Source organism: Salarias fasciatus, chromosome 9, assembly GCF_902148845.1.
Source record: "Salarias fasciatus chromosome 9, fSalaFa1.1, whole genome shotgun sequence".
NCBI lineage: Eukaryota > Metazoa > Chordata > Actinopteri > Blenniiformes > Blenniidae > Salarias > Salarias fasciatus.
The window spans coordinates 11,130,506-11,156,634 of NC_043753.1; the positions used below are offsets into that span (position 1 = coordinate 11,130,506).

Sequence of the window (26,129 nt, forward strand, 5' to 3'; positions counted from 1 at the left end):
AGAATGGAGAAGAAAAACTAAAAACCCAATTGATATGATTTACTTTTTTTGGCTTGCTCAAAGTTCATCCTGGGTTTAAAATAGTTGCTATAAAAAAGTTTAGCTTCATTTTTGAGGAAAATCTACGTTTTTTTTTTTTGAGGTTAGATAAGACGACTTGCATCAGTTCTTGTGAAAGTCCAAAACCCCTCCAAGAAGAGCAGGTCCTCGGCGAACACTCTGAGAGCTCAACGAACTGCCTGAGGTCATAAAATATGGCTAATAAGTGTGTGTCAGAGCAGGTGTGGTGAACCGTGCAGCCTCAACTCTGACCTCTGCTATAGAAGAGCGGCTGGAGGCAGAGGGGGGCATTAAGAAAGGGGGGGGGGGGGGGGTCACAACTATCTCCCTTTGCAGGTCTCAGCCGATGCTGCATAATCTAACAGGAACGCCGTGTGTGGATGTTCTTGGTACAAACTGCAATAAAAAAAACTGTTTCTTTTTTTTTTTTTTTTTAATACTGCATCCAAATGTGGAGCGAAAACGTTTTGTTTTTAAATTCAGGAAACTGTACAAAAATTACAAAAAAACAAACAAAACAAAACCAAAAAAAAAAAAAAAAAAAAAAAACCCAAAAATAAAACCGAAAAAGAAAAGAAAAGAAGAGATTCTCAAGTAATTGTTATTGCTTGTTTACATCACACCAGAACAGTTTGCACCTAGCAGCTTGTATGAAGCGTTTTCACTCCAGACAACATAGAAAGCACACTTTTTTATACTTTTTGAGTTACTGTATGGCTGTGTTGGATTGGGTTTCCTCTTATTTTTTTTTTTTTTTGCCTTTGTATTTTTTTTTCCTTGTGTGTGTCTTGTTGTGTTCTATGCTAAAGGCAGAGAAGCAAGCGATAATCTGTACACTGTATACACAGCACCCCCCCCTCCCCTCCCCGCACCCCCACCCCGGACCTCCCACCTTCGTACCAGAACGACGGCGTGTGAAGGTTTTTCTCGTTTCCGCCTCCCAAAAGAAAAAAAAAAAAAGAAGACGCTGCTCTGCTTGGCGAGGCAGCTGTGGGCAGGCTGGGAGAGTCCACACCCACCAGAGGAATAAAATAAATAGGAAAGAAAACTTTTCTTTTTTTTCACTTATTGGTATATACAATCTCTTGCAATTCATTTTTATCCATAATTATTATTTTTTTTTTTGACATCTTCTGAAACTACAGGACCGAAAAGCAGAATCCATTCCTTGAGTTAATAGAAGAGTCTTCCCAGAAAGAACAACCATCGCTGTTAAAATGATAGAAAAGTGCCTCGTTCACACTTTTAGAAATCTTTTTTTCTTCTTCTTCTTCTTTGCTACCAGGATAAAGAATCATCTACAATAATTAAAATGAATCTATACAGAAAAATAAAACTTAATTTAATACACTATATAAACCTCTTGACTAAATTAGTCTAATCATAGATATTCACCATTCCACTCCAACCGTTCTCCTCTGCAGTGTTTTTCTACATCAGTTTTTTTTTTTTTTTTTTCCTCCACCAGGTCTTCGTTGTACATCTCGACTCTCACGGGGAAAGGAAAAAAAAAAAATAAAAAAAAATAACAAACGACAAAATAAAGAACAGCAAAAAGGCAAAACCGGCTGAGTGTCTGAGCTCTGTCCGTACTGGAGGAACCGTGGTTCGGAGTCTTTGCTGCCAAAGTGGAACTGTGAGGAAACGATCAGTGTACGTCACTTTGAGATGAGATTGTAAATGGCCGCTGTCCACTGAGAGGAATACATTCATCAGAACAGAAGGATCCCCACCCACTGCTGCTGCTGCTGCTGCCCCCCCCCAGACACACACACACACACACACACACACACACACACACACACACACACACACTCCACCACACACACACACACACACTCCACCACACACAGGAGGCCTTACAGTAAGTCACACTACGGTGAATGCAGCTGGACAGGCGGGTCGACCGGCTCCTCCACCGAGAAGGGGGGGGGGGGGGGGGTTTCGAACGTATCGGGACAGAGATCCACAATTCCCCCGTACAGGGGGGGGGGGGGCAACACCGTCAGCTGGAGGCGGAGTGGGTGGGAGGCGGGTGGGGGTGTCGGGGCGCGGCGGCTGGTTGGGCGAGCGGTCGGTTGGTTGACGGTTTAAAGGGCCGACGCGCTCCGGGTCACCGGCTCGTCGCTGAGGTTCAGGCGCACGTCTCCGGGGGGGTCAACAGTATTTCTGCAGGGAGGAAGAAAAAACACAAAAAAAACAAAAAACTTTTATCCCTCGTCTTCACGATGTTTCAAAAGAGAACCGATCGTTTTTGTGTTTTGGTTTCAGAAAAGTTTGTGTTTGGATGAGCATGGAGACGGAGCACTTTCACTGGCTCCGAGCGCCGCTGTCGTCTAAACTGACCCCGAAACACCGGGCAAGTTTTCTGTTTGTGTAAACCGGGCCTTAAGCCTCCCGATGCACAATAACAATAAACAATTAGAAACCATCAGGCCTGGAGCGGCCTGTAAATCAGCGACGCCTGTACTAATGGGCAAACAGTAAATAATTGAAATAATCTAAGTGCCAATATTTTTCTTCTATAATCCTGGAAGGCGAGTAAATCAGGTGACAGATATACAGACAGGAGTGTTACAACAGTCTGGAGTGCACACAATCAAACGGCAGCAGTGCCTTGGTTAAATATTCATGGCTCTTTATTGGCTTAAAAGCATGATGGTCAACGGGCGCGCGTGCCGTCATGGCGGGCGGACGGTCCCGGAGACAAAGGGAAGGAGGATTAGCTCCGCCGACGCCGGAGGAATCCGGAGCGGCCGCTCGTCTCCGACCGGGTCTCCGGGTCCGCCGGTCCAGACTCCGGTCGCACCTCCACAGCCTGGGACGTTCCGCCGGCTAATTGCGCCGCTTGTCCTCTAAGTTCAAGGCGAGCCGGGGTGGAGGTGGAGGTGGAGGTGGAGGCGCGGGGGGGGGGGGGGGGGGGGGGGGGGTTACGTAAACTATGCCTGGTAAATTATTCACCAGCGCAGTCGTTCAGTAAGTGTACCCAAACACTTAGAGTCTTACGATAAGACAAACGCAGACAGCAGCACTCGGGAGTGGTGAGAAATAAGAAGAAAAAAAAGCTTTTAGTATTTTCGTGGTCCCCCGATCACCGAGTTAAAGTGTAAGAGATGCACTTTTTTTTTTTTTTTTTTTTTTTAAAGAGTTCTATCCCTCTGCAGGAGCACTCCGGCTGCTTAACAATCCCCAGACGCCACGGAGTTTAGTAACAGCCTCGGAGATCCAGCCTCCAGCTGAACTTCTCCCTTCAGGCTAACGCAGGCAGGCGCGACCCCTGACCCTCACCTGTTCCTGTCCCATGGAGGGCAAGCCGGGCGACGGCCCCGAGGCCATGGACGTGACGCTCATCTGCCCGGCCATCTGGCCCATGCTGCTGGTGGCCATGTTGCTCGCCATGGAGACGCTGTTGAGGTTCATGGCGTTGCCGTTGTACATGTTGCTGTTGTTCTGCTGGGTGAACTGCGGGGACGCCTGCTGCTGCGAGAACATGCTGCGGGCGGCGGCGGGGGGGCGGGACGGCGGCAGGAGTTCAGACGGGAAGAGAGAAGCGATTGAAAGAAAAGTCAAAACACGCAAAAAGTTCATCGAAATTCCACATCTATGTTTCACACCTTCAGAGCACAGAGACCACTAAACCCCTGAAACTGTCTCGACCGGCGCATTTCCACCCACCTGTTGCCTCCCATGTTGCCCTGCGGCCAGCCGTTCAAGTCGGGCGACCCCTGAAAGGCGGCGTTCTGCTGGCCCTGCTGCATCATGGGGGACTGCGCGTGGGCCATGCGGGGGGACAGCAGGGGGCTCTGCGGCGTGCCGGGACCTCCGAAACCTCCGTCCGCCTGTTGGCTCATACCTGCGGCGGATCATGAGAGACGGGTCAGCTCGGCGCCTGCGGCCTCCGCCGGGATCCTACTGAGTGAAGGAGTGACGGTTATGGCGACGCCCGCTGGACGCGACACACTCTTAACCCCACAGAAGCAGAGGATGAGCGAAGCGTGAGGCCGATCCATTCCGGCGTGCATTTATGGATTACCGACAGGCAGCGACTTGCTTCCTACATGCGTGTGGAGCGATCGACAAGCAAAAGGAGGAGGAATAAGGAAGGAGGAAAGAGGCAACGTCGAACCGGAACTACCGCTTCATGCAAACCCGCAAGAGAGCGAGATTTAGAGAAAGGAGGATGGAGGAAATCTCAGATTACCAGTCTATAAATCACACATCATGTGAGGCTGATGGTTACTGCTGCTCTTGCTAGTCTGTGGAGTAAACATGACTGTACTCTTGCTGCCCCCTGCTGGCGCCGCGGGGCGCAGCCGGGCACCATTTTGCCCTGATAAGGTCTGGATGGCGAGGAATGAAGTCATCGGTGTTTTTACAGGCGGGATGATTGCCGCGGCTAAAAAGCGTGTGATGCCGAGCAGCTGGAGTCACGTAAGACACAGACACGATGATCCGCGCGCACACACACACACACACACACACAAAGGCACACAGATGGTGGGGTGAGGTGTGTGACTGGCCGGGGGGTGTGGGAGGCAGTACCTGAGTTGGGAAACTGAAAGGCACTGTGCTGCATTTGGGGGCTGAGTACGGCCCCGTACTGTCCGCCCATCATGTTTGTGTTTCCCATCATCATCTGTGAGGAGGAGGAGGAGGTGGAGGAGGAGGAGGAGGTGCCATGCAGGTGGAGCTGGGGGTTCGGGGGGAGAGAGGGCAGGCTGGGGGAGAGAGGGGAGGAGAAGGGGCTGGTAGGGGGGGGTGACGAGGCCAGGCCTGTACCGGTACCGTAGCTGGGCGGGTAGGGGAACTGCTGGGGGTTGGCCTGGGGGTTCCGGGGGTTACTCATGCCTCCGGCGGCCATGTTGGGGGGCAGGTTGAGGCCCTGGGCCCTCATGGCCATGCTCCGCTGCTGCTGGACCTGCTGGGCCTGTTGCACCTGCTGCTGCTGCTGCTGCCGCTGCCTCAGGTGGTTGCTCAGCAGCTCCCGCTGACGCTGCGCCAGCATCTGCGCGTTGATGGTTCCCTGGGTGTCACACATAAGGCTCGTGAGGCAAAACCGGACCGAATCTCAGTTATAACGCAGCCACCTGGACTGTGTGAAAGCGAGCAGTCGGTACCTGGTTTGGAGCACTGGCTCGAAGAGGTAGGTTCACATTTGACACACCGCTCATCTGATTCATCATTGGTTGACGGTTCTGTAGAGAAGACGGACGGAGAGTCACAGGAAAGAGGAACAATCCACAGATTAGCAATAAGAATCATATAAAAACTCTCAAAAACTATATTATTTATCATGTTTACTTACAAATGTGCAAATATATCAAGTAATTGCAAAAATTTGTGTGTATTGGTGGCTGAACTGACTGAGAATTAAAATCTTTAGAGATAATATATTTTTTAAATCAATGATCTTTTTCTTGCAATATTTCAATGCAGCATCTCATTTTTCCAGTAAGTACATTAAAAGACCAGCAGGTGGCAGGTAAGCTTCCACATCTTGTGAGAACAGAGGAAAAAAAAAAAACCCCACCAAAATGTCAAATCCAAGGATAATTACGCAACCAAACTCTGCGTTCAGTCCCAAAACTGCGAATCGAACAGTGAGGCTGCATCACGGTGCAGAATCGATGGCTGCCGTCACATCCAGCAGTGTCATGGGGTGTGTGTGTGTCTGTGTGTGTGTGTACCTGCTGTGATTGGAGCCGGTGCTGGAGCTGCAGTCGTAGTGTGTTGGGCTGGTTGGGGACGACCCCCGTGGGCCTGATCCCCGGCCGGGCCTGCATCCTCATCATGGGGTAGCCGGGCCGCGGGCCCATCTGGCCCGCCATGGGGTGGAAGCCCGGCTCCTGCATGGGCGCTCCAGGGTAGCCTCTCTGTGCCATGTGGGACGGCGGGGGGCCGAACTGCTGCGTGTACATGGGGGGCTTCTGGTCCAGCATCATGGAGGGGTCTTGGGGGAACTGGTCCGGCTCGAGCGTCTGACTCTGGAACAAATCCAGACGATAGAAACAATATTTTAAACAAAACCGCATTAGCTTGGTGATGCAGGTGAAAAATGAGAAGCGGTCTCACCTGTTCCACCAACGCTGGGATCCCCAGAGCCCGATCGAGCTCCTCCAGGCCGTCAAAATCTTTGAGCGCGGTGTAGAGCTGCGACATCAGGGCTCCCTCATCCACTGCGCTGCCTTCCCCTGAACCGAGCCCCGCGGCGCACAGCAGCTCCTCCTGAGGCGCCGACCTGGACACCGAGGACACAGAGACAACGCTGCTTCACTGCTCTCAAGGCCCGGAACCGAGACACTGTGATTCAGTGCGTTTCTGCAAATCGCGGCATCTCACCTGCCCTGATTTACAAAAGCGGTCGGCTCAATCGGCATCATGCTGTCCGGCCACGGCGCCGTCTGATTGGGCGGAGCCTGCTGCTGGGAGAAATGGTGGCCGACCATCCCGATATCCATGTCGGGTTGGCCTGAAGCAACAGGAGGAAAAGAAAACAGCAAATCGGAGTTCAGACAAGAAGCAGCCAATGCACAAACTAGAGTGATATGGAGAGAAAGAAGCAAGTTGAAAACAGTTTTCTAAAATACATGAGGATGAGGGTGCAGTGCTACAGATAACCACCAGGTGGCAGTGATATGAAAGCAGAAGCTTTGGACAATGAGGTCTAGATTTACTGTATCCACCAAAGAGGATCCGAGTTATTAAATATGAGGTTTTAATTTCAGTAGTAAGAATCTGACAAACTGTTGGTTTTACTGTATTTTATGATCTATGATGTTTGTGTGATGCCGTGTCGTTTCAGCCTCTTAAAAACCTTTGCTCATGCTCCTGCTGTGGACCGAGCTCTCACCGCTGGCCATCATCGGGGACTGGAGCATCGGCCGAGGCCCCGGCTGGCTGCTGGGCCTCATGGGGGCCCCGTTCGGTCCCATCCGGCCCTGCATGGCGTTCTGCTGGCCGGAGGCGCCCAGTGGAGGGGCGGACGCCGAGCCCACCCATCCCTCCTGCTGCTGCTGCTGCTGCTGCTGCATGCTGGGCCGCGGACCACCTGGAGCCATCAGACCTAACAGGATCAAACACACAATGGAGGTATTTTCAGTCTCTGTCCTCCCATGATGCAACTCTGGGGGGAAGCTATGACACTCGGCAGCGTAGCAGGGGAAGGGGGAGTGGGGAAGGGGGGGGGGGGGGCACGTTAGAGGAGGAGTACTCCTGTGGGAGCGAGAGAAACTTTGTGCCAACGTGGGTGACGATTTCCTGTGACAGGAAGTGAGTCACTGTGTCATGACATGCGGCGTTAGATTGTGACAGAACGACGTGGCGGCGGGCGCTCAGAAAATCTGTGTGGCACCAGAGACCGTTTATAAAACTGTACACGAGGAAGAAACATGAGGCTTGGCAAAGTGTCCCTGTCCTGTTATCAGTGTTAGGAAATATGTTTAAAATAGGGCGTCCTCATAGAACCAGGGTCGCCTCGTATTCAGACGCTCTGCTGTGGTTTTGTCATTTATATTTATTTTTTAACACTTTGGGACTCAATGGAAAGACTGAAGAACCATGCTCTGTTTGTGTTTTCACACACTTGGTCAGTCTAAAATGTGAGTGTGTGACTGTCCTGCGATGGACAGACGACTGTCCAGGATGTGTCCTGCTTTCAACGGTCAGCTCGGCGCGTGACCCTGGACTGGATCGACGGCACTGAAGACGGCTGCGAAGGACACTCTGGACCCCGTGTTGTCTTGGAAACAGCGGACGCATGTTTACTGGGTTTGAAGGAGGGGGGGGGGAGTCGAATGGGTTGTCGTGACCAGACTCGGCCGGCTTTCTAAAGCATGCATCACGGTTTGACCTTGCTGTCGCGCCTACCTGCATTGACCATTCCGGCCTGGTTACCCATCATGCCGTGGCTTCCCACCAGGCCCTGCTGCTGCTGCTGCTGCTGCTGCACCAGTGTGTACGGGCTGGTGGCTCTGATGGGGTACTGTAATGAGGGCTGCTGCGGGGACGCGTTGATGTCCAGAGACACACTCCTGACGGGGAGACCTCTGCCTGGCTGTCCGGCTCGCACGCCTCCGAAATCTAAAAAAGAAGAGACTTTTTGAAGAAACATTCATGAGGAGGGAATCTCGAGGGGGTGAAACAGTAACGAGACTCACTGTTGGGGCCCATGGCAGGCCCCAGGCCTCTGTGCTGCTGCTGCGCCGCCATGGCGGGATTGGTCTCGGACATCTGGAGGATGTCATTGATGATGTTCTGCTTGTCCATCGGACTGGGCAGCGAGACGGGACGGGGCTCGCAGAAGAGCTGCGGCTGGGCGTTCTGCAGGTCATTCAGGATGTCGTCCAGCTCCGACGACTGGGTGACGGAAACAGGAAAGAGTCAAATGTGGACAGATTAGAACTGTGCTGCTGCTTCACCTGCACACAAACCCACACATGAAGTCCAAACACTTATATTTTAGAATAAACTTGGAAAAGTAACACCAGGAAAGCAGTCTACTGTGAAATATAGGCCACAATTCGCTTATCGACTCCCTGCTTACTGTCTGCTCCTCACAGACACAAAACTCCCCCGTCCTACATCTTCCACATTCGAAGCACATTATCAAGACTGTCATATTATCATAAACAATACTGTAACCCCGGGGTGAGCCGAGGAAACGGCGAGGACACAAAACATGCGGCCGCCGAAGCGACTTTCTGCCAGAGTAACATGAGAGAACGGCAACAGGCAGGAGGAGCTTGCTTAATGCCAAAGTTTGAGCTGCTCTCTGCCCCTCCACTGTAAACAGCTGTCCGGAGCCAGGCCCGTACAGCCAGAGGCTTTATACATACACAACCGGGCTTTGTAGAAAACTTGTGTTTAGTTTTTCACACACTATCTTAAACAAAGACAAGGCCGCTGCTGCGATCCCAGCTAACTTTTTATACTGAATGTTTTTTTTTGGTTTTCTGGACATTTGTACAGCGTCTTCTGCTCCTCTGAAAAAGAAGCGGAAGAAATTATCAGAACGGCAAGCAGCTCGACTGCATGAGAAGCACGAGGCAGAAACTGTAGCGACAGGGCTTCCCTTAACTTACATCTCAAAGTGGAGGCTACATAAACACTGAGGGGAAACATCCGCTCAGGTGATGTTGGTGCGTCCAAGCGAGGCCTCGGGGACTTTAGGTAAATAAGTTGCAGTGGCCGTAAACGACCACCAGAGTGCAGCACACCTGGAAATCGCCCACATCGCTTGATCGTGACATACTGTACAGCAGAGAAACGGCACATCAGCACTGTTTCGGTGTACTTCAGCCTTCCAGACAACGACACGCATCTGCCAGGCTTCATAAGATAACACCGCCGAACTGACAAAAGTGTAAATACAGGAGCTCAAGGACGGCAGCCTCGGCCATTCCTACAGCACTTTTTAAAAAATAATTGCTGCACATTGTGGCTGTATTTGGATCATGCCTCCATATACGGTGGAAAGAAGAGACGCGATGCAGAAAAGGAGCGGAGAGGATATGTAGGAGAGCTGGAGAGAGTAACAGTGAGGGGTGGTGGTGGTGGTGGAAGAGAGAAAAGCCCTAATGAGGTCAGGAATGATGTAATGCTTCTGTACACTCTGTTTGCTCTCCTCCTCCTCCTCCTCCTCTCCAATTCTCTCTCCTCCCACTTTCTATTCTCTGACTTCTCTAGTTGCTTTTACCCTTAATGGGTCCCATTTCTATCAATCCTTGTTACTCTCCTCTTTCAAAGCATGTCAGAGCAGGCAATGTGATCCATGTCCTCCTTTTCTGCATATCACACCCGTTCACGCGTGCAGGGGAAAAGAAAACAGCAGGGATATTAAAGGCCACACGGATTTTTAGGTATTACATATTTAGTTTAAAACTGTGATCATCCACAGATCTTATTTTAATTCAACCTGAGGCAGTGGGGAGAAGAGCAAAGGCCTCTTGGTACACAGTTCCTGGAAGGATACGATCCAATATACTTTTCACTTTATTTTAGCCTCAGCCGACAGACGAGGAAGCATTATGAGCACGATTAAAACATTTTACCTTTATGAAGTTGAAAAGTATAGAAAAAAACTTAAGGCGCTTTTCACAAAACAGCCATGAAAAGTAAGACTAATTCAGATCAATTCAATCAGTTACTCAGTTACAGATTTCCTTCCAAATCAATGAAGTTTGTACCGATTCTAACAAATTGTATTGGCTTTTCTCCTCATTTTTAAACAACGCAATGTCTTCCTACAAGCGTCTAATGGGACGTCTTTAGGCTACACTTCATTAACACCCCGGCTCCGAGGTGGCGTTGAAGGATATTTCCATACTTCAACATTTATAAGTCAGAACAAAACCATGCGGATTTCATCCACATTATACAATAAAACTGCTGTAAAATTGACCAAAAGTGGGTATTTCACCACTAAAGTGACAGTAAATGGGCTTTCCTCACTTAAAAATTCCCTTTATGTTATTAAATATCAATGTGCTACAACGGCATATGCTATATTATGTTATAAAAAAGTCACCACAATATCACTTATACCATCACAAGCAACATTTTTCCCCACACAGTTCAACATTTTCAAGCTTTTTTTGATCACTTAAGATGATTCAATCTGATGCACTAACTGTGAAGCAAACACGGGAAATCCTCTGAAAGTCTAATTCCGTGATGAGCACGGCATTTCTGTTCCTATACTTCAGGATTTTCTCCAGTTTACATTACAAGAAAACAAACAAGTGCACAAGCTGACTCGGGGGTTAATAGCTCGACAAACCTCAACGGGGAATCAAACAAACTCAAATCCAAAACAATCGGATACATAACTCTCAGGTAACGAATTTAATGAACTTCAGACTGAAAAATTAATCGTCTGCTGATGACGTGTTTTACATTTTAAGCCTGTTCGCTCAGCAGCAGCAGACTGGCGTTCTGTCGGTGGGGTCGTGATGAGGCCTCAGCCAGTGTGTGTTCTTATAACATGACTTGCATCTATTTGCTATTTCAACCTAAAGCGGTCAAGTGTGTGAATAAGCGGGGAATGAGAGCGCGGCTCTGTCACGCACGTCCAATCTGCTCGTTCTATGCAAACATGGACTCCGAGTGGACTTCGGAGAAGAGGGGTGTTGTGTTGCGTCTTTCTGCCCCGGCTAATGTCATTCTGGAATAAAGGGAAGTGAGAGCAGGGCGAGTGAAGCAGAAGTGGCACTGTCCAGGAAGAGGGAAAAAGAGAAAGTCAAGAAAATACAAGTTTCACTATTATATTTCTATGGAAAAGTTAAGGGAAAGTTTTTGATAGCCGGTTGGGTTTCACCCATGTGCCTCATACAGGCTGACGACAGTCAGTCAAAAGACAATAAATATGTAAGCAATATTACTTTGGGTTATTAATAAAGATTCCTTTCAGCTCCATCTCTACGGGAGCAAACAAACGACAACACAGATATCTTTAGGCATGTAGAAGTGGAAAGAGAGTAAAGATGATTTATTTCCTTCACCCACTCACTCATATCCACAATCACTGAGGGTCTACACTCATTGTGCGCTCCATCCATCACCGTTTTGTTTTTTTTTTATTTTTTGTGAAGAACTGACCTGAGCTGCGGTTCTCTCTGAGACAAAGTGAAGAACGAATCGTGTTGCCATGGTGCACTTACAGTCTTCACAAAAACAATAAAAAAAAAATGATCCCAGTCTCTTTTTCTCTGTGATTACTCATTTATACCGCCGGTGAATCCGAACCCACGTCGCAGCTGCTGCTGTTAACCTCTATTTTGATTCATTTTGTCAGGTAATTAGTGGCTGTGAAGCAAGTGTTTGAACGGTTTGGTCAAGACTGCTGCTTGAGGAACAAAGACGGAGATTAGAGCGCTATATGAGCGCAGTTTAAGTTATCAACTCGGCTCCGGCTACGCCGATCTGTGATATAGACGAGGGTTTCGCCACAGGCGTCACCAATTACACAATATACGAGTTTCAGTGGAAGTCCTGTTTCAGTCCTGTTTGTGAGATATGAAAATAACGTTAAGAAAGACAACCAGTCTGATCCCATCCGCCTCAATAAACACTCTCTTTTCATGCGATTTGAATGCTTTTAATCAGAAGGATTTTGAAAGTTCAAATATATAGTTTGCAACTGTGACACTTTGAGTTCAATGTGTCTCAATTACACTTGTAATTATATAGTAATAAGCATGTTTTACTGACAGTTACTCATTCCTTAAACTCATTTATTGCACAAATCATTTTTGGGAAAGGATCTGCCATGCTGGATCCCCTCTGGTCCCCCCCGCCAGGGGAGGCCCCGCCCCACACTCCCAAAACCGCTGCCTTTCTGACAAAGTCTGAAATTTCCATATGTACTGGGTTCCGCTTTAAGAGATGTGACCTGCTGCTACTCTGATTAGCATTGATCATCAGCGTCGCTCGGTGTTGTTACTGGCAGGGAAAACAACAGGTGAACGTCTCGTCGGCCAAGCTGCCCGTCGGTCTGGCACAAGCCCCAACGATCCCCCCGGTGCAGCCGTACCTACAGCTTCATGCGCGCTGCGCTCTGATTTCTCATTTAGCTTTGCGGCGGCCATCAATAATTCAGCCCTCAAACAATCATGAGGAGGAGCGAGGCGGAGGGAGGGAGGGAGGGAGGGAGAGTCGGCGAGGAAACAGTGGGTGAGGTTAGCGGACAGGAGAACGAGTGGACTCTTTAACTAGTACACTCAGCGTTCACACATGGCCAAGCAGCGATCCACCGACAAGGAACAGAAACCCACTCACACACACATAATGGCTCTAATGAAGTCGTGGCTTCGTGCATGGCTAATGTCCCTGTTCTAGTTAGTTAAATTTGTACAACTGGAATCACCGTTTCAAGCGATGAGTGATTTAATAACCATCTAAATGTGAAACAGAATGATGCAATTGACCAATTTCCCATGTGCTGCCAATGCAATTAAGGCAGAAATATTGAAAAAAAAAAATTACAACAAACCAAAATCACTCATAGCTGCATCCTGAAAATAAACCACCACAATCAGGATGAGTATTAAATCTGCATTTCACTCATTTTCTATTGCCTTTTACTGTTTTTTTTTTTTTTTGTGTGTGTGTGTGTGCGATCTCTAAACACACCACTCCCTCTCCCCTCTATCTCCATGGTAGCGGAGAGGACATGCAGGAGCATATGGCTCATCATTTTCACTCTGCCTGCCGAGGCTGGGCTCTCCTGGGGGTATCTACAACTCTCTCATCTCCCCTTCTTTGTTCAGTTCAACAACAGCTCTTATTATCCAACCAATCACCTTTTCCTCCTGCTTGCATGTACCTGAGCAGCCAGGCACATACTGTACGTATACAGCTAACACACACACACACACACACACACACACACACGCAGCTAAGTGACATCCTGTGCCACTGCCCATCTGAATGGAAAGACAACAGCTTCTACTACAATATGCAGCAGAGAGAGAGTGAGAAAGAGAGAGAAAATAGCAGTTCTCGGCACACTTTGGTGGAGGTTGCAGATCTAAACAGTTTTCCAGACCCGGGTGCAGTTTGGACAAGGCGTCGCTGTATTTCTGACACAATGAACATGCATTCCCACGGGAAGCGGGACATTCAGACGACATGCACGTACCCTCGACGCCGTGCCTGCCCCGAGATGACAAAAGTAAGGAGGAAAATAGAGGCGGCAGCAGAGAGTGGAAGGGCACGCTTGTAATTTTGAGTGACTCCATGTAATTCTGTGGTTTCGCTGCAATGTATGAGATGGAGACATTTGCAGATTGCTGTATCGAAGGGGGCATACAGGGGAGCATCGGACACCATTTCCTGTGTGGAGCTCATCAGTCTCACACCGACATCGCTCGGCAGGTCGACGTGAAAAAAAAAACCCTGCCCAGCTGAATCGTCTGCTCCAAAGAATCTCTGAGTTTCTACCAGCAACACTTGCTCTGCTCAAATCTCTCCCGCGTTTCAGCGCCAGGCCTGACCTGAGCTCCGAGCCAAACCTGAGGATTCTGGCCAAATGCAGCCAGGATCAAATGACTGAAGAACCACAGGGGCGCTTTCCAAATGTCACAGTTGTTTGAAGCTAGCGGACAGATTCCCTCAGCTCGAGCTGCCAGCGCGTATGCAGTCCAGACCCACATGTGGCATATATGGTATGAGAAACCATGCAGAATGAAATAAGAGTTTATCACAAGACTATAGGTCCACATGCTCACATGCCAGACACTGTCTGTCCCCTACACTGCCTGACTGTCGGAGCATTAGCGGTAACATCATCCACGGACTTGAGACTCAGAGGAACCAACATCTGCTACTTAACCCAGATTAACGGCAAAGCGGAGAGAGGAGGCAAGTGGAGCAATGCACAATGAAAACTTTTGGTTTTGCAACCAGCTAAAGAGGTCATCCAGTCAGTTTTGGGGCAACTCGAGTTATTTCCTCATTTCGAAGATGGAAGAGACGCAGTAAGCAAAGACACTCTGTAAACAGGACGGTGGCACAACGTGCACAGACTGACCTGCTCGGCCCGGTCGTATCCTGCGTCTGGCTTCTCGGCCTTGACCTGCGGGTGTTTGCCTCCTTCCACCTTCACTTCCCCGGCCTCTAGTTTGGGGACCTTGTCTTTTGATACAGTGTCGTCCTTATCCAGTAGGTAGCGTAGCAGGGCATTGTTGTTACTCTTCTTGGGGCTCAATGGCTCCTGTTTCGGAGTAATCTCGGCCCCCGTCGCCGTACTGCCCGCCCCCTGCGTTTGGTCTTGGCCCAGCTCTTTGCCTGTCGCCTCCGCAGTCAGTTTGGCAAGGTCCACAGGAGATGTACTGTTCTGAAGCAGTTGGTGGAGGATTTTGTGTTTTTCTTTGAGGGACGTGGCGTGAGTGTTCCCCCCGGCGTGGCCGGCCCGGACCCCCGTCCCGGCCTGGTCCTTGCCCTCGCCCCCTGCGCCGGGGGAAAGGGGCGTTTCCAGAGGCTCTGGCTTGGTGGTGAGCAGCTGCAATAGCTTGGTGTGGCCCTTGTTGTCGTGCACGCCTTTGAGAGCATCGTGGCCCTCCAGAGGACCCTCCCGCTCCTCCTTGGGCTCAGTGAGGCCGCTCTCCGTTTGGCCCTGTGTGTGTCCCTGATTCACCTCTGAGTGCGGCCCAAACGAGTCCCCGGTGCCGCCGCTGGCGGCGCCGCCTCCGCCAAGTTTTGACATCAGATGAGGATTTACCCCTGAACCCGGCGTGACCCCCACCGGGGAGCCTAACTTACGGTCGGGAGACCCGAGTGTATGTGCATGAGGGGGCCCGTGTCCGTGTCCAACACCGTGGCACTCACTGAGCGCCTGCAGGGCAGAGAGGGAACTGCTTGTGTAGCTGTTAGTGTGGGTGCTGGCTGCACTGCTGCTCGCTGCTCCGGGCCCGCCGCCGCCGCCACACATCCCTACTGGAGAGGGCGAATGCAGGCCTCCTGCTACACGGGGGCTGCCCGCCCCACCGGGGCTCCCCCGGTGCCGGGGCGACAGCATCGAGTTCTGCTGAGGTGGATGCGGCCCCCCGGCCGGGCTGGGGCTGGCCCGGGAGGGGCTGTTCATTCTCCAGTTGGGGCCTTGCTGCGGCGGCTGCATGCCCCCGGTGTGGTTGTGTGGCGGGGGGCAGCCGAAGCGGTAGCCCTGCATATGGCCCCCCATGGCCGCCGGCTCTCGGGGTCCGGCGGGGCCGGGAGGGGAGAAAGGCGTGCTGTTGCTGCTGATGGTAGTGTCTTGGCCCTGAGGCCCCGATCCCGGCAGAGAGCCCGGGGTGGGAGGAGTCATGGAGGGAGTGGAGGAGTTCATTGGTTTTGAAGCCATCCCCGTGGCCTGACTGCCAGGGCCCATGTCCTGGCCCATTCCACACACCGTTTGCTCCCTGGACCACATGAAACAGAGACAAAGCAACCGAGATCAGGAACCCAAATATCAGAACCGCCATTGATTCTCTTGTATTGGTATACGACTAGTGATGAATAAATTAACAAAAAACAAACAGTCCTGTTCATATGGAATAAGCTGCAGCCACCAGGTCGGCGCTGCGGGGTGCTAACAGGTCAAAACACGCAGGGAGAAAGAAAAAACAAGGCTCACTGTGCAGATCTGACACAGGTGTACATGGCGAGGCATACCTCTGCAGAATGTGCAGGGACATGTAGAGCTGAGGTTCGTTCGTGGCAGGTGAGCGCACCAGCTTGCTCTTGGTGTGCGCCGACACGATGGTCCCGTCCGAGAGGGAGAACCGGTAGATGGGGCTGAACGCCTGGCCGTGGCGGAGCACTGCGAGCAGAGAGGATTTCATCTCAGCAGATGCTCAGAAAATTTAATTTTCTGTTGCTTGACATCATAAAAAAAAAAAAAAAAAAGAGAGAATCAAAAGGTCAGGAGGCACATAAATAGACAGGTTTACCTTCCTGCTGGTGTCTCTTGGCGAAAGACATCTCCCCGTCATTCTGTAGGTGGAACCGCTGGATGCAGCGCCTCACAAGGTCTTCCCAGCCCGGCTTCATAGAGGCTCGCAGCAGACTGGTATCCAGGGACGTTATCTTACCTAAACGCAAAGGACCGAGAGGAGGGAGGTCATGACACGAGCCGCAAACCCACTTCCAACACAGATCATGGGGATTTAATGAGGAAGGCTTGGTTCATAAGAAGGTACTTTCCACATTTCCTAATGCCACCGGTTTGGTTTAGCAGGAGTGAAAGGGCTTTTCTTTAATATTCAAATGCAAAAGCGTGAGCTTTATTCTGCGATAGCGATGCACAGAAACAAACTGAAGGCCTGGCGATGCAAGAGCAGACATGCACACATAATTATAAGGACTGTCAGCACAAATTAAGTGAGACCACCGTGTAGACACTGAAAGGAGCAGGAAGAGCGCCTCCTTTGGAAAAGTCAGCGGGGCAACTCAGACTCCACTATCTTCAGAAATCGACAAGTAGATCCATGTTGTGTATGAGTACGCACATGCATACTTCAAGTCAAAAGTCGCCCTTCAGCGGCATTCAAATAAAGGTAACGGTGCATAAACAGTGCAGCTAGAATGACCGACTAAAGACTCCTGAAATTACAAACATCCTTATCAGGAGATATCCACAGCACAACACTGTGTCCAGCAAGCTCTCATAGGCAAGCAAAACAGAGATAATTCCAAATTAAAATAAGTGCTGTTCCAAGAGCCGATTGTCAAAAAATCACACTGTCGACCTTGAATGAAACAAAACATTGTTATTACCCAGAGCGGTGCTGCGCTAACAGACATGGGAGTGAGGAGGAATATACCTGCCCACCTACAGAAGTCTGGGTGGGAAACTACTGTAAATTACTGCACGTCAGTGGCTAACTATGAGTGTGTGAGCGCACATCAAACACAAGGTGAAACAGACGGCTGTCTGCACGTAGCGCCAGTGTTCAGACAGGTACTTTACCTCCCAGAGAGTAGACAGAAGCTAGTTCAACTAGCTTGTTCAATCCTAAGGGCCTCCACCAAGGATGTAATAATCATTAAAAGCCAAACTGTAGTGTGAAGTGATTTACCGGCTGGCGACACTGCCTAAGATAGCGCTGCACTGGAGGCGCTGCACTATCAGTGCGGGGCAAAGTTTTGTCAAAACAGAAAGAATGGCGTCCTCCCCCGCTGAGCATGTCAAGGATTTTGGGATGATTTCAGAATACAGGCTGAGTGATAGACAAAATAGCACACTGGCATGTTTTGTTTAAAGTTCCATGATGCCTTTAACGCAGCCACCAGAGGTAAAAGGTGATGCCTGGCCAGAGGTATGCGACCCACAAAATGACTAGCAATTTCACACATGTTGAACATGTCTTGCTTTTTTGGGGGGGATTTTCTGTAGATTATTTACCAAAATGATTCACTAGTGTCTATTTCATTCAAAGTAAAAGCTTGGTCATTATTGTTGAATTTTTAACTGCAAAAATGGAGCAGTCGAATGAAGTCCTTGTGTAATTCCTGGTTCTGCGACTGGTTTCAGTACCTTGTAGGTCCTGGCGTGTCGTGAAGCTTTCATGGGTGGGAAGCATCGGCCTTTCCTTGGTGGGCACCCTGCGGGCCACGCAGATCAGGCACGACTGGAAGTCTAAAAAAAGAGGAACAGGAAAGAGAAGATTGGAGGGGGATGAGGTAAAGGATAAAACAAAGGGGAGAGGGCAGAAGCAGGAGAGAGAAGGGGGGGAGGGGAGAAGATGGGGTGTAAATGATAGAGACAGAGGGAGGGAAAGAAAATGAAGTGCATGTTATTCCCAGGCAGCATAATTAATACAGTTATTAATGAGCAGAGGGAGCAGGGCTCCACTCCGTTCATGAGCGGGAGCCGCGATCGCTGGCGAGGGAAATGATGAAGTGTGACCTTTGGAAGTGTGCGAACGCATGTGTGCGCGAGTGGCCGCGTGTGCGCGACTCCGGCTGGTCTCACCCGGAGTGCCATCTCGCACCGACGACACCTCCCCTGGCCCGACGCTAAAGATTGCCATCGCTCAATCGCGACAGTTGCCTCTAACACACGCAAAAAAAAAAAAAAAAAAAAAAATGATGCCGCCAAGTCCGGGACTGGGGTGACCCCAAAAAGTCTGCCATCCAACTTCCCTGTGCCAGGAGTACCCACAATCCCACACTTGTCTCTGGCAAGGAAATGCATGCTAACATGCGCGCGCGCGCACACACACACACAGCTGATTCTGACTTGTGAAAAGAGTCTCCTGGGTGGTCCAGCTCTTAAATCTGTGAATCTCTGTTAATTTTCTTACTCTCCTGCTCCGTTTCCGTCTACGGCTGGACAAGCTCTTGCAACTATTACCGCTGATCGCACACATGCACGCACACACACCTCTGGCTGTAGTCCTACTTGCTTTATTTGCCAGAGTGTGGCTGGCAAGCAGCTGGCGTAATAAAGGCTGCCAGTGAGGGGAAAACACAGGCAGAGACCAGACTCGGGGATCTAACATTTGCATTCAAAACTTATTGTTTCAATTTACTGCAGTCCTGCCGCTTCATTAGGTACACATGTACTACAATTTAATCCGATTCGGTACATGTCTGCTAGACATTTAGCTGCACAGTGGTGTTTTAACTTGAGATCAGGCATCTCTCTGCAAAGCGGAGCCTGTGAAGGCTGAATTTATGGCAGAGCTCTTGAATTGGATCACAGCGAGTTGTGTAACCGTCCCAAATGAAGTGGTGTAGTTTGGAGTGTACTTTGGCCACGAGAAATCACGATTGCTCATCAAATCAACAGAGGAAAATTGATTTAGATGGCAAACATTGACAACAATCCAACTGTTTTGAGAGTGTCACATGTCGACGCTTTAACAAAGTCCGGAAAATTTAGGAATAAAGGATATTTGGAATGGAAACTTGCACCAAGGTCGGTGGTTTATGTTGCCGTTTAAAACCACCGAGAAAGCCCAGTGACCTCTCAGTGACTCGACAGCAGAGGAGAACAGAGACAACATACAATTTAAATTATTTCCTAAGACGGGGGCTGCAGATGTTTACGCTAGAGGCCGACGCGGCTGCAGCCGCCATACGATACGCCGCGTGTTTATATTACTGTCGACTTCAAAGGCAGAGCAAAGGTTATCAGAAGACCGCTTCGCCGTGGCGATGCGCGATTACGACGCATCCTTTCCCGTGCAGACTCAGGCCCAGGTTTGAGTGGGATGTGCATGAATTATAGATTAGCTTTAATGACAGCTGCCCTGCCTCCCGTCTCCCTTGTGTCACTTAACTTTTCATGGATGTAAGTTGAGTGGCACCAGCACTTCTCATCAGCCGCTTCATACGCTGGACACAATGCCAGTTACGACGCTAAATATTGTTTATGTCTAATGTAAATCGAACATCCGCAATGCGCTCGTTTATAGCTACTTTATCACAAGCGCATTCCGTTGGCTGCTGGCAGGCGTCAGTCACACTGATGCCGCGGTAATGGAGTGATTCTGAATTTGTTGCCACACTCATCCGAGCCTCTCCCTCTTGTTTCTAAATGCCTCTTCATCATGCGCTGCTGTGTTCAAGGATAATTTTAGGCTAATTTGTCTTTAGAACAATCTTTCAATCCTCAGTCATAATAGTTTTCAGTAAACTGGCTTTTACCTCCCACATCTTAAATTGTTTCTCCAGTGACTCACACTTTTGTTTTTCAGGACTTAGACATGTGAGAGATCTGTATTCAGACAGGAAGATGCAGGAATTCACCGCCAACTTTAACTAAATCCAAACAACGATTAGGAGGGTTTTAAACTGTGGCTTCCATTGTATAAAGTCAGCTCATAAAGTTTCAACACATTCATAATCTGATTTCACAGGTGATATTAAAATGTGTTAAATACCATGGTTTTTGTCAGTTCTGGAGTACTGTGACAACCCCAGCAGGGTCACTACCTCAGTGCCCTTCAACTCTCTCTCCCCCCTCCACTTGGTCGCCCTCTCTCCTTTCATACCGTCTCCTTCCTCCTTGATGGACTTGGGCTCCGAAACGGCGAAACACTGCATAGTCTCGTATTTCTGCTGCTGCGGCTCGTGCTCGTGCGACTCGTCCTGGCTCTCGCTGTGCGGATTGACCAACATTCGACAGTTGAACGTGTGACTGTTCCTCCTCGGACCCTCGCTGGACCACGGCACGCCATTCACTGCAGGGGGTGGAAAAGAAAAAAACAAAAAAACAAAAAAAAAAGATTTTCAGTGAACGTTCCTGGGGAATCGATTTCATTTTTTATTTATTTTTTTACTTCTGCCAAAACTGAACAACAGAACCGGGAGATTGGGAGCTGTGAAGAAGGAGCCAACAGAGGCTAACACAATGCAAGTGAAAGACATAATGAGAGCAAGACAGAGAGAACGAAGGCAGAGAGAAGTGTAAAAAGAGAAAGAGCTGTTGCTGGGTAGAGATCACTCATAATGAGCAGTTGGAACCCGGAGCCCTGTGCCATCCATCCGCAGCCATGCATCACAGCCAGGCCTCCATATGCATGTCCTCTAAAGCGCCGTTGCCAATCTTTCTTCTTCTCTCCAACACTTACACGGGCGCAAGCGAACACACATGCATGCACATGTGCAAGCATCCACACACACACACACACACACACAGAAAAAAGAGACATGTACAGTCACACGCACACACAACTCATTTGACTCTTGCAAACTCCCATCACACTCCATCTGGTTTGTGATCTCATTCAGTGCATTGATAATCTCTCAGTATCTGGGACACAGCCCACTGATCGTTTCCAGGGTACTCTGCTCTGCGCTGCTCTCCCACCCAGATGGCTGGCTTCTCAGACCTCAATCCCGAGCACCAGGAGAGAAGGAGTGAAGGACTTAGAGCTCCTGATGGGCTGCCGTGACACAGATCGCAATCTTGAGTGGAAGATTTGTCGAGGAATGATGTTAAGTGGACGTGGGTATGGGAGGAGAAGAAAGGGGGGGGGAAGATGAGGGAAGGGCAAAACGGAAAAGGTAAATTCTGTCGCCACTGAAATAAATGGCCTGTTTTCAGAAGATGAGTAATGCTAGCGAAAAGACAATGATTTTCATTGGAGAACTTGGTGAGGGCGAAGGGCAGAGACAGAGTGAAGAATACCACAAAAAATGAAGAGAAGGGGAATAAAGGACATGAAATGAGAGTATAGGAAAGGCTCGATGCTGCTGACAGGGGAGAGAAGCCGAAAAAGGAAGTTAATTAGCTGGAAAAGGGAGGGAGGGAGAAAAGGAAGGAGAGCGCAAATGTCTGGGCTGAGAATCAGCGGCAGAGAAAATGAAGAAGCCATAGATTTTTTTACGCAGGATGCCAACGCTTCCAATCCCTCGGCTTCCCCGCACGCTCTCTGCTGCAGCTCACCAATAAACATTTCAGCATTTTAATTAACCTGACATCACTATCAAACAGCTACCTACGGCACGGGGAGGGGAGTGTGACGAGACGGAGAGGAGGCACACTTCAGGAAACGGTGCAACATGTAGAGTCGGAGAAAGCGAGCGACACGCCCAACAGCTCCAGTCGGTCAAACTTTAGGGTTTTTTTAAATATATACATGCATACATACAGGAGAAAGACACTAAACCCATAAGTTCGACCACCATGCTCGGCCCAATGAGTGAAATTAAGTAACAATTTAGATTTCTGTGTCGATGACTGCTGTATTGAGAGATCAGCAAAACAGGGAGCGAATGTTGGCGTCAGAAACAAAATGAAAAACTAACCAAGAGACTTAGGCAACAGGTTCTTGATGAACTCGGCATGATCCCCGACGTGAAGCACGCTGTAGACGCTCGTGTTCATCAGCTCTTCCTGATTGTAGCGCAGGTACTGGGTCACGTTCTCCGACACGAAAACAATGTTGCCCTCCATGTTCACCACGAAGAAGAAGCCATCCAGGGCCTGAAAAGGGCAAAAATGAAAAAAGGGAAGGTTAGAGGAGACAGGTTTGCTTACAGATTTTCGTCCCCCCCTCCCCCACACACGCGCACGAGGAATAAATCTGACAGAAGAGGAAAAATGTGTGAGACCAACTGGAACCAATACTTGCTGCGAATACAAATACCAATGGTGGCGAGCAGGTCATTGAAACGTGGTTCTAACTTTCTATACTTCCTCCGCCACAACAAACAAAAAGACGCTGATTTGATAATGACACAATTATGTAAACTTTAATTCACACCAGTTCAAACCACAGCTTATTGTTAAAAACATTCAAATGTGACGACCTCCTGCTACCTGCTGACCCCCCATCTGTGGTCTGGTGTGTGTGTGTGTGCTACGATACACACACACCTCCGAAGACGCTGCTGCAAACTGTATAAAACGCGGCACACCATCTACATTGTGTCAGACGAGAGGTGATTAGTACTCGGTGTGCCGGGTACATGCATCACTCCGGCAGATGTTCCACAACGGTTCGGCTGATAGAAAGCAGGATAAAAGCATGTGCCTGCAGAGATCGGAGGATGTGAAGGAGGAGCAGCACTTAATTGAAAGAATACAGCCTCAGGTCAGCCATTACACACAAGATGGTGTCAATTAGGCCATCAAATCACCCGCAGCCCTTAAAAGGAAATTCTGGTGCTTGCAAAGCTGTAAAAAGCTGGTGTCGGGATGAGACGCGCGGGACTCTTTTCAAGGTGTCGGCTCCTCACCTCTGCTTAAAGAATCATTACCTCAACACGGCGTCTGCCAGTTAGGAAGGTCAAACACATACATGTGCAATTACAGCGACATATCAACTGCTCTGTCGGAATGGGGGAGCGTTTTCTCACGCACGCGTCTGGAAGAAGGTTTTCGGCCAAAATGTTTACTTTGTGCTCCTGCTTGTGTGTCGAGTCGTTGACTGCACACCTATTACCTATTTAAAAGTCTGTAATATTTGATGTAGGATATGTAAAAAGGGAATTTGTTTAAGATTTTCAGTGACGTTTAAGAGAAGCATTCAAACGCCACCAAATATTTTTTATTGAGCACGCACTGCTTACCTAACCCTAACTACAGGAACGGTTATTAAAACAGGAAAAAAAGGGACAATATTACAACATTTCAGGATGTTTAAGGTTTGTGTTTTATCTTGACATATGCAAACCAGTAGTGTTGAACTTTGGCTCCCTTTGAAGGTGTATCGGATCTGTTCAAGGTGTATGTGGTGCATAACATCTCTGATCCACTGGCCATATGTTTGGAGGAGCATCCTTCCACGCAAACCTTGACAACTTTCTGGCACAGATTAAGAGAAGGGAAAAGCAAGCATGCAAACTTAACATAAAAACTGGGGTAATGTATTTATCATTTCTCTGGAACCTCAACAGTACTTGCAGACAAGCTGAAGGCTACATTAGGACGTCCAATCAAGTCAGATTTCATGTTATACATGATCACACTGAAGCAAGAAGACCCCCCTTTGCTGTCCTAACTACCAGCCTGATCTGATTTATCACTGCGTGGAGCGGAGCTACATGGCTGGATAAGTCTACACTGTGAAGAAAAGCCATGAAATGGACAAGTAGGGCAAAAAAAAAAGAAGCAGAGCAAATTCCCTCCTTTGCCAACTCTTGCCCTCCTCCAGACACTCTTGTCTGCTGCTGTTAGCCAATACCTTTAATTTACAATGCCCTTAGTAAATATGCCCTGTATAGATGACTAAAGGCATTACAAATCAATATACTCTAAATAAATCCATTGTCAGCAGTCACAGTCTGTCGCTGCCGTTGTATCTGTTCCACTTTGCACCTCATCTTTACACACAGCGAAACGCAGATATATGGAAAGTAGTGCGCTGCAGCATTTGATCAACACCCCTCTTCTTTCCGTTTCCTGACAGCTCCTTGACTTGTCACGCCACCAAAACAGCAACCATATGGAGCGGTTCTACCGCCGACTATACGCACGGCGGTCACGTGAGCGAGACGAGACTTCTTCCAGAAGGTTAAAACAACAGCACACTAATATTTTCCTCGCAGGCTGTCGGCGCTCGCATGAGAGTGGGCAGCAGAGAGGCTGGGAGGAGGGTCACGGTCTTGGGGCGCGTGGGTGCATTTCCTGCCGGCAGCCATTCTCCGGCAGAGTGTAATGAGCCCGGGCTGGCGGACGGAGACGTGGCTGGAGCGGAGCGGGTGTGAATGGCCGATTGCTGTGTTTTGGGGCCGCTGACAGATGGGAAAGCTTGCAGGCTGCACTGCGCTATATTTAGCCGCAAGTTAGTATGTCGATTCAGTGACGCTGGACCGGGAGAGCTATAAATATTCCATGACAGGACAGATCTAGAGGCGAATGAAGAGAAGATGGGGAGGGAGAGAGAAAAGAGGGCCGAACTGCGAGAAAGAAAAGGAGGGAGGAAATGAGTGAGAGCGCAGGCTCAATAGACTGATTCATTCGCCAGGCTGTTGCTTTCTTTCCCATTATATGTAAGCACTTCAGTGGCCCTCCGCGGTACAACGGGGCCATTGCTCCGCTCGGTGATTTACAGCCAATCAGGGGCAGATACAAGATGCTGGCAGCTTTAACGCCACACAGCTACGCTCACACACAAACCACTACTAACCCATTTGTGACTGTCCTCTTCATTAAGTACCGATCGTGATTTAAGGAGGCGGGTGTATCCTATGTGAGGGCGAACACTGAGAGGTCCCTCTGTTCGAGCTCGGCAGTGCCCACAACAAGTTTCTTCGAAGATACGACAGCGTGAGTAAGAAGCGGCTCTACCCACCTCCAGCATCATTGGTCCCAAGGCATCTTTGTCAATCACACTTTGGCCTGTTGATGAGACATCGGCTTTCTGTACCTCCTCTTCATTTGCTGCTGCAGCCTTTTCTGTTAATGAGAGTGAATGACAGAGTTAAGGGCAAAACAACTCCAAATCCACAATACTTGTAGTGATAAATTATCACTGTTGTTGTGTCTGAACACCATAACATCGCAGCACGAAAAAATAATACATGTAGGTGTCAAAAAGATAAAGCAGAAGCTGAAACTGACCCACATACTTGAAAGAGGTCACTTGTTGATAAGTCTTTCAAAACACTTTTTTTTTTTTTTAATGTAGCCGTGGCTTGAACCAAAGCAAAGAGAAGCAAACGGACTGAAAGGTTGTTGTCACACATGAACCACGCTGCTGGCAGCCACCGCATAGGTCGCATTGTTGTGTTGACAATGTATAAACAGCAGTTGTTCCATATGGATTACAAGGTGAAAAGGCAGACCCTCAATTTTATGTACGAACCTTCCTATAAAAAAATAATTTATGATTTAAACAGGAAAAATGACGTGCGCGATCAAAGCTGGATGTCATTCCAAGGTGAATGAAGAAATCAGTATTTATGTCATGAATTAAGAGAGATGTTAGACTACTAAGAACATTAGTTTGTAAGGTTAACATTACATGCAGGTCTGATCTTTCCAACTGCAGCAGCTGTACATGAAAGGGGTTTAAGATTCTAAACTCAGCATTACTACTCATATTTCCAAGTATGACTTGTTGCTCACATGAAAGACGGATCATTTATCTAAGCTAAATCCCATAATCCGGCTAGATACTGGTGTTAAAAAAATCATA

The 26,129-nt window shown here is 48.9% G+C and overlaps 1 protein-coding gene across 7 annotated transcripts in view; it reads right to left on the minus strand.

The window, feature by feature from the left end:
• Positions 1 to 770: 770 nt before the first annotated feature.
• ncoa2 (nuclear receptor coactivator 2) overlaps positions 771 to 26,129 on the minus strand; it is a 54,448-nt gene continuing 29,089 nt past the window's right edge. For 4 of the 7 annotated variants that reach the window (XM_030100032.1, XM_030100030.1, XM_030100031.1 and 1 more), the window contains exons 5-22: positions 25,284 to 25,387; positions 22,294 to 22,471; positions 20,535 to 20,723; positions 18,071 to 18,172; positions 16,485 to 16,625; positions 16,207 to 16,354; positions 14,588 to 15,953; positions 8,217 to 8,415; positions 7,927 to 8,139; positions 6,875 to 7,123; positions 6,400 to 6,529; positions 6,133 to 6,298; positions 5,748 to 6,044; positions 5,178 to 5,255; positions 4,603 to 5,083; positions 3,736 to 3,913; positions 3,349 to 3,553; positions 771 to 2,229 (exon numbers count right to left, since the gene is read on the minus strand). In XM_030100032.1, the coding sequence (XP_029955892.1) occupies positions 2,218 to 2,229; positions 3,349 to 3,553; positions 3,736 to 3,913; positions 4,603 to 5,083; positions 5,178 to 5,255; positions 5,748 to 6,044; positions 6,133 to 6,298; positions 6,400 to 6,529; positions 6,875 to 7,123; positions 7,927 to 8,139; positions 8,217 to 8,415; positions 14,588 to 15,953; positions 16,207 to 16,354; positions 16,485 to 16,625; positions 18,071 to 18,172; positions 20,535 to 20,723; positions 22,294 to 22,471; positions 25,284 to 25,387 (4,436 nt within the window). In that variant the 3' untranslated portion in view covers positions 771 to 2,217. The remainder of the gene's footprint in view (positions 2,230 to 3,348; positions 3,554 to 3,735; positions 3,914 to 4,602; positions 5,084 to 5,177; positions 5,256 to 5,747; positions 6,045 to 6,132; positions 6,299 to 6,399; positions 6,530 to 6,874; positions 7,124 to 7,926; positions 8,140 to 8,216; positions 8,416 to 14,587; positions 15,954 to 16,206; positions 16,355 to 16,484; positions 16,626 to 18,070; positions 18,173 to 20,534; positions 20,724 to 22,293; positions 22,472 to 25,283; positions 25,388 to 26,129) is intronic. The other 3 variants (XM_030100035.1, XM_030100033.1, XM_030100034.1) reach the window with 3 other exon arrangements.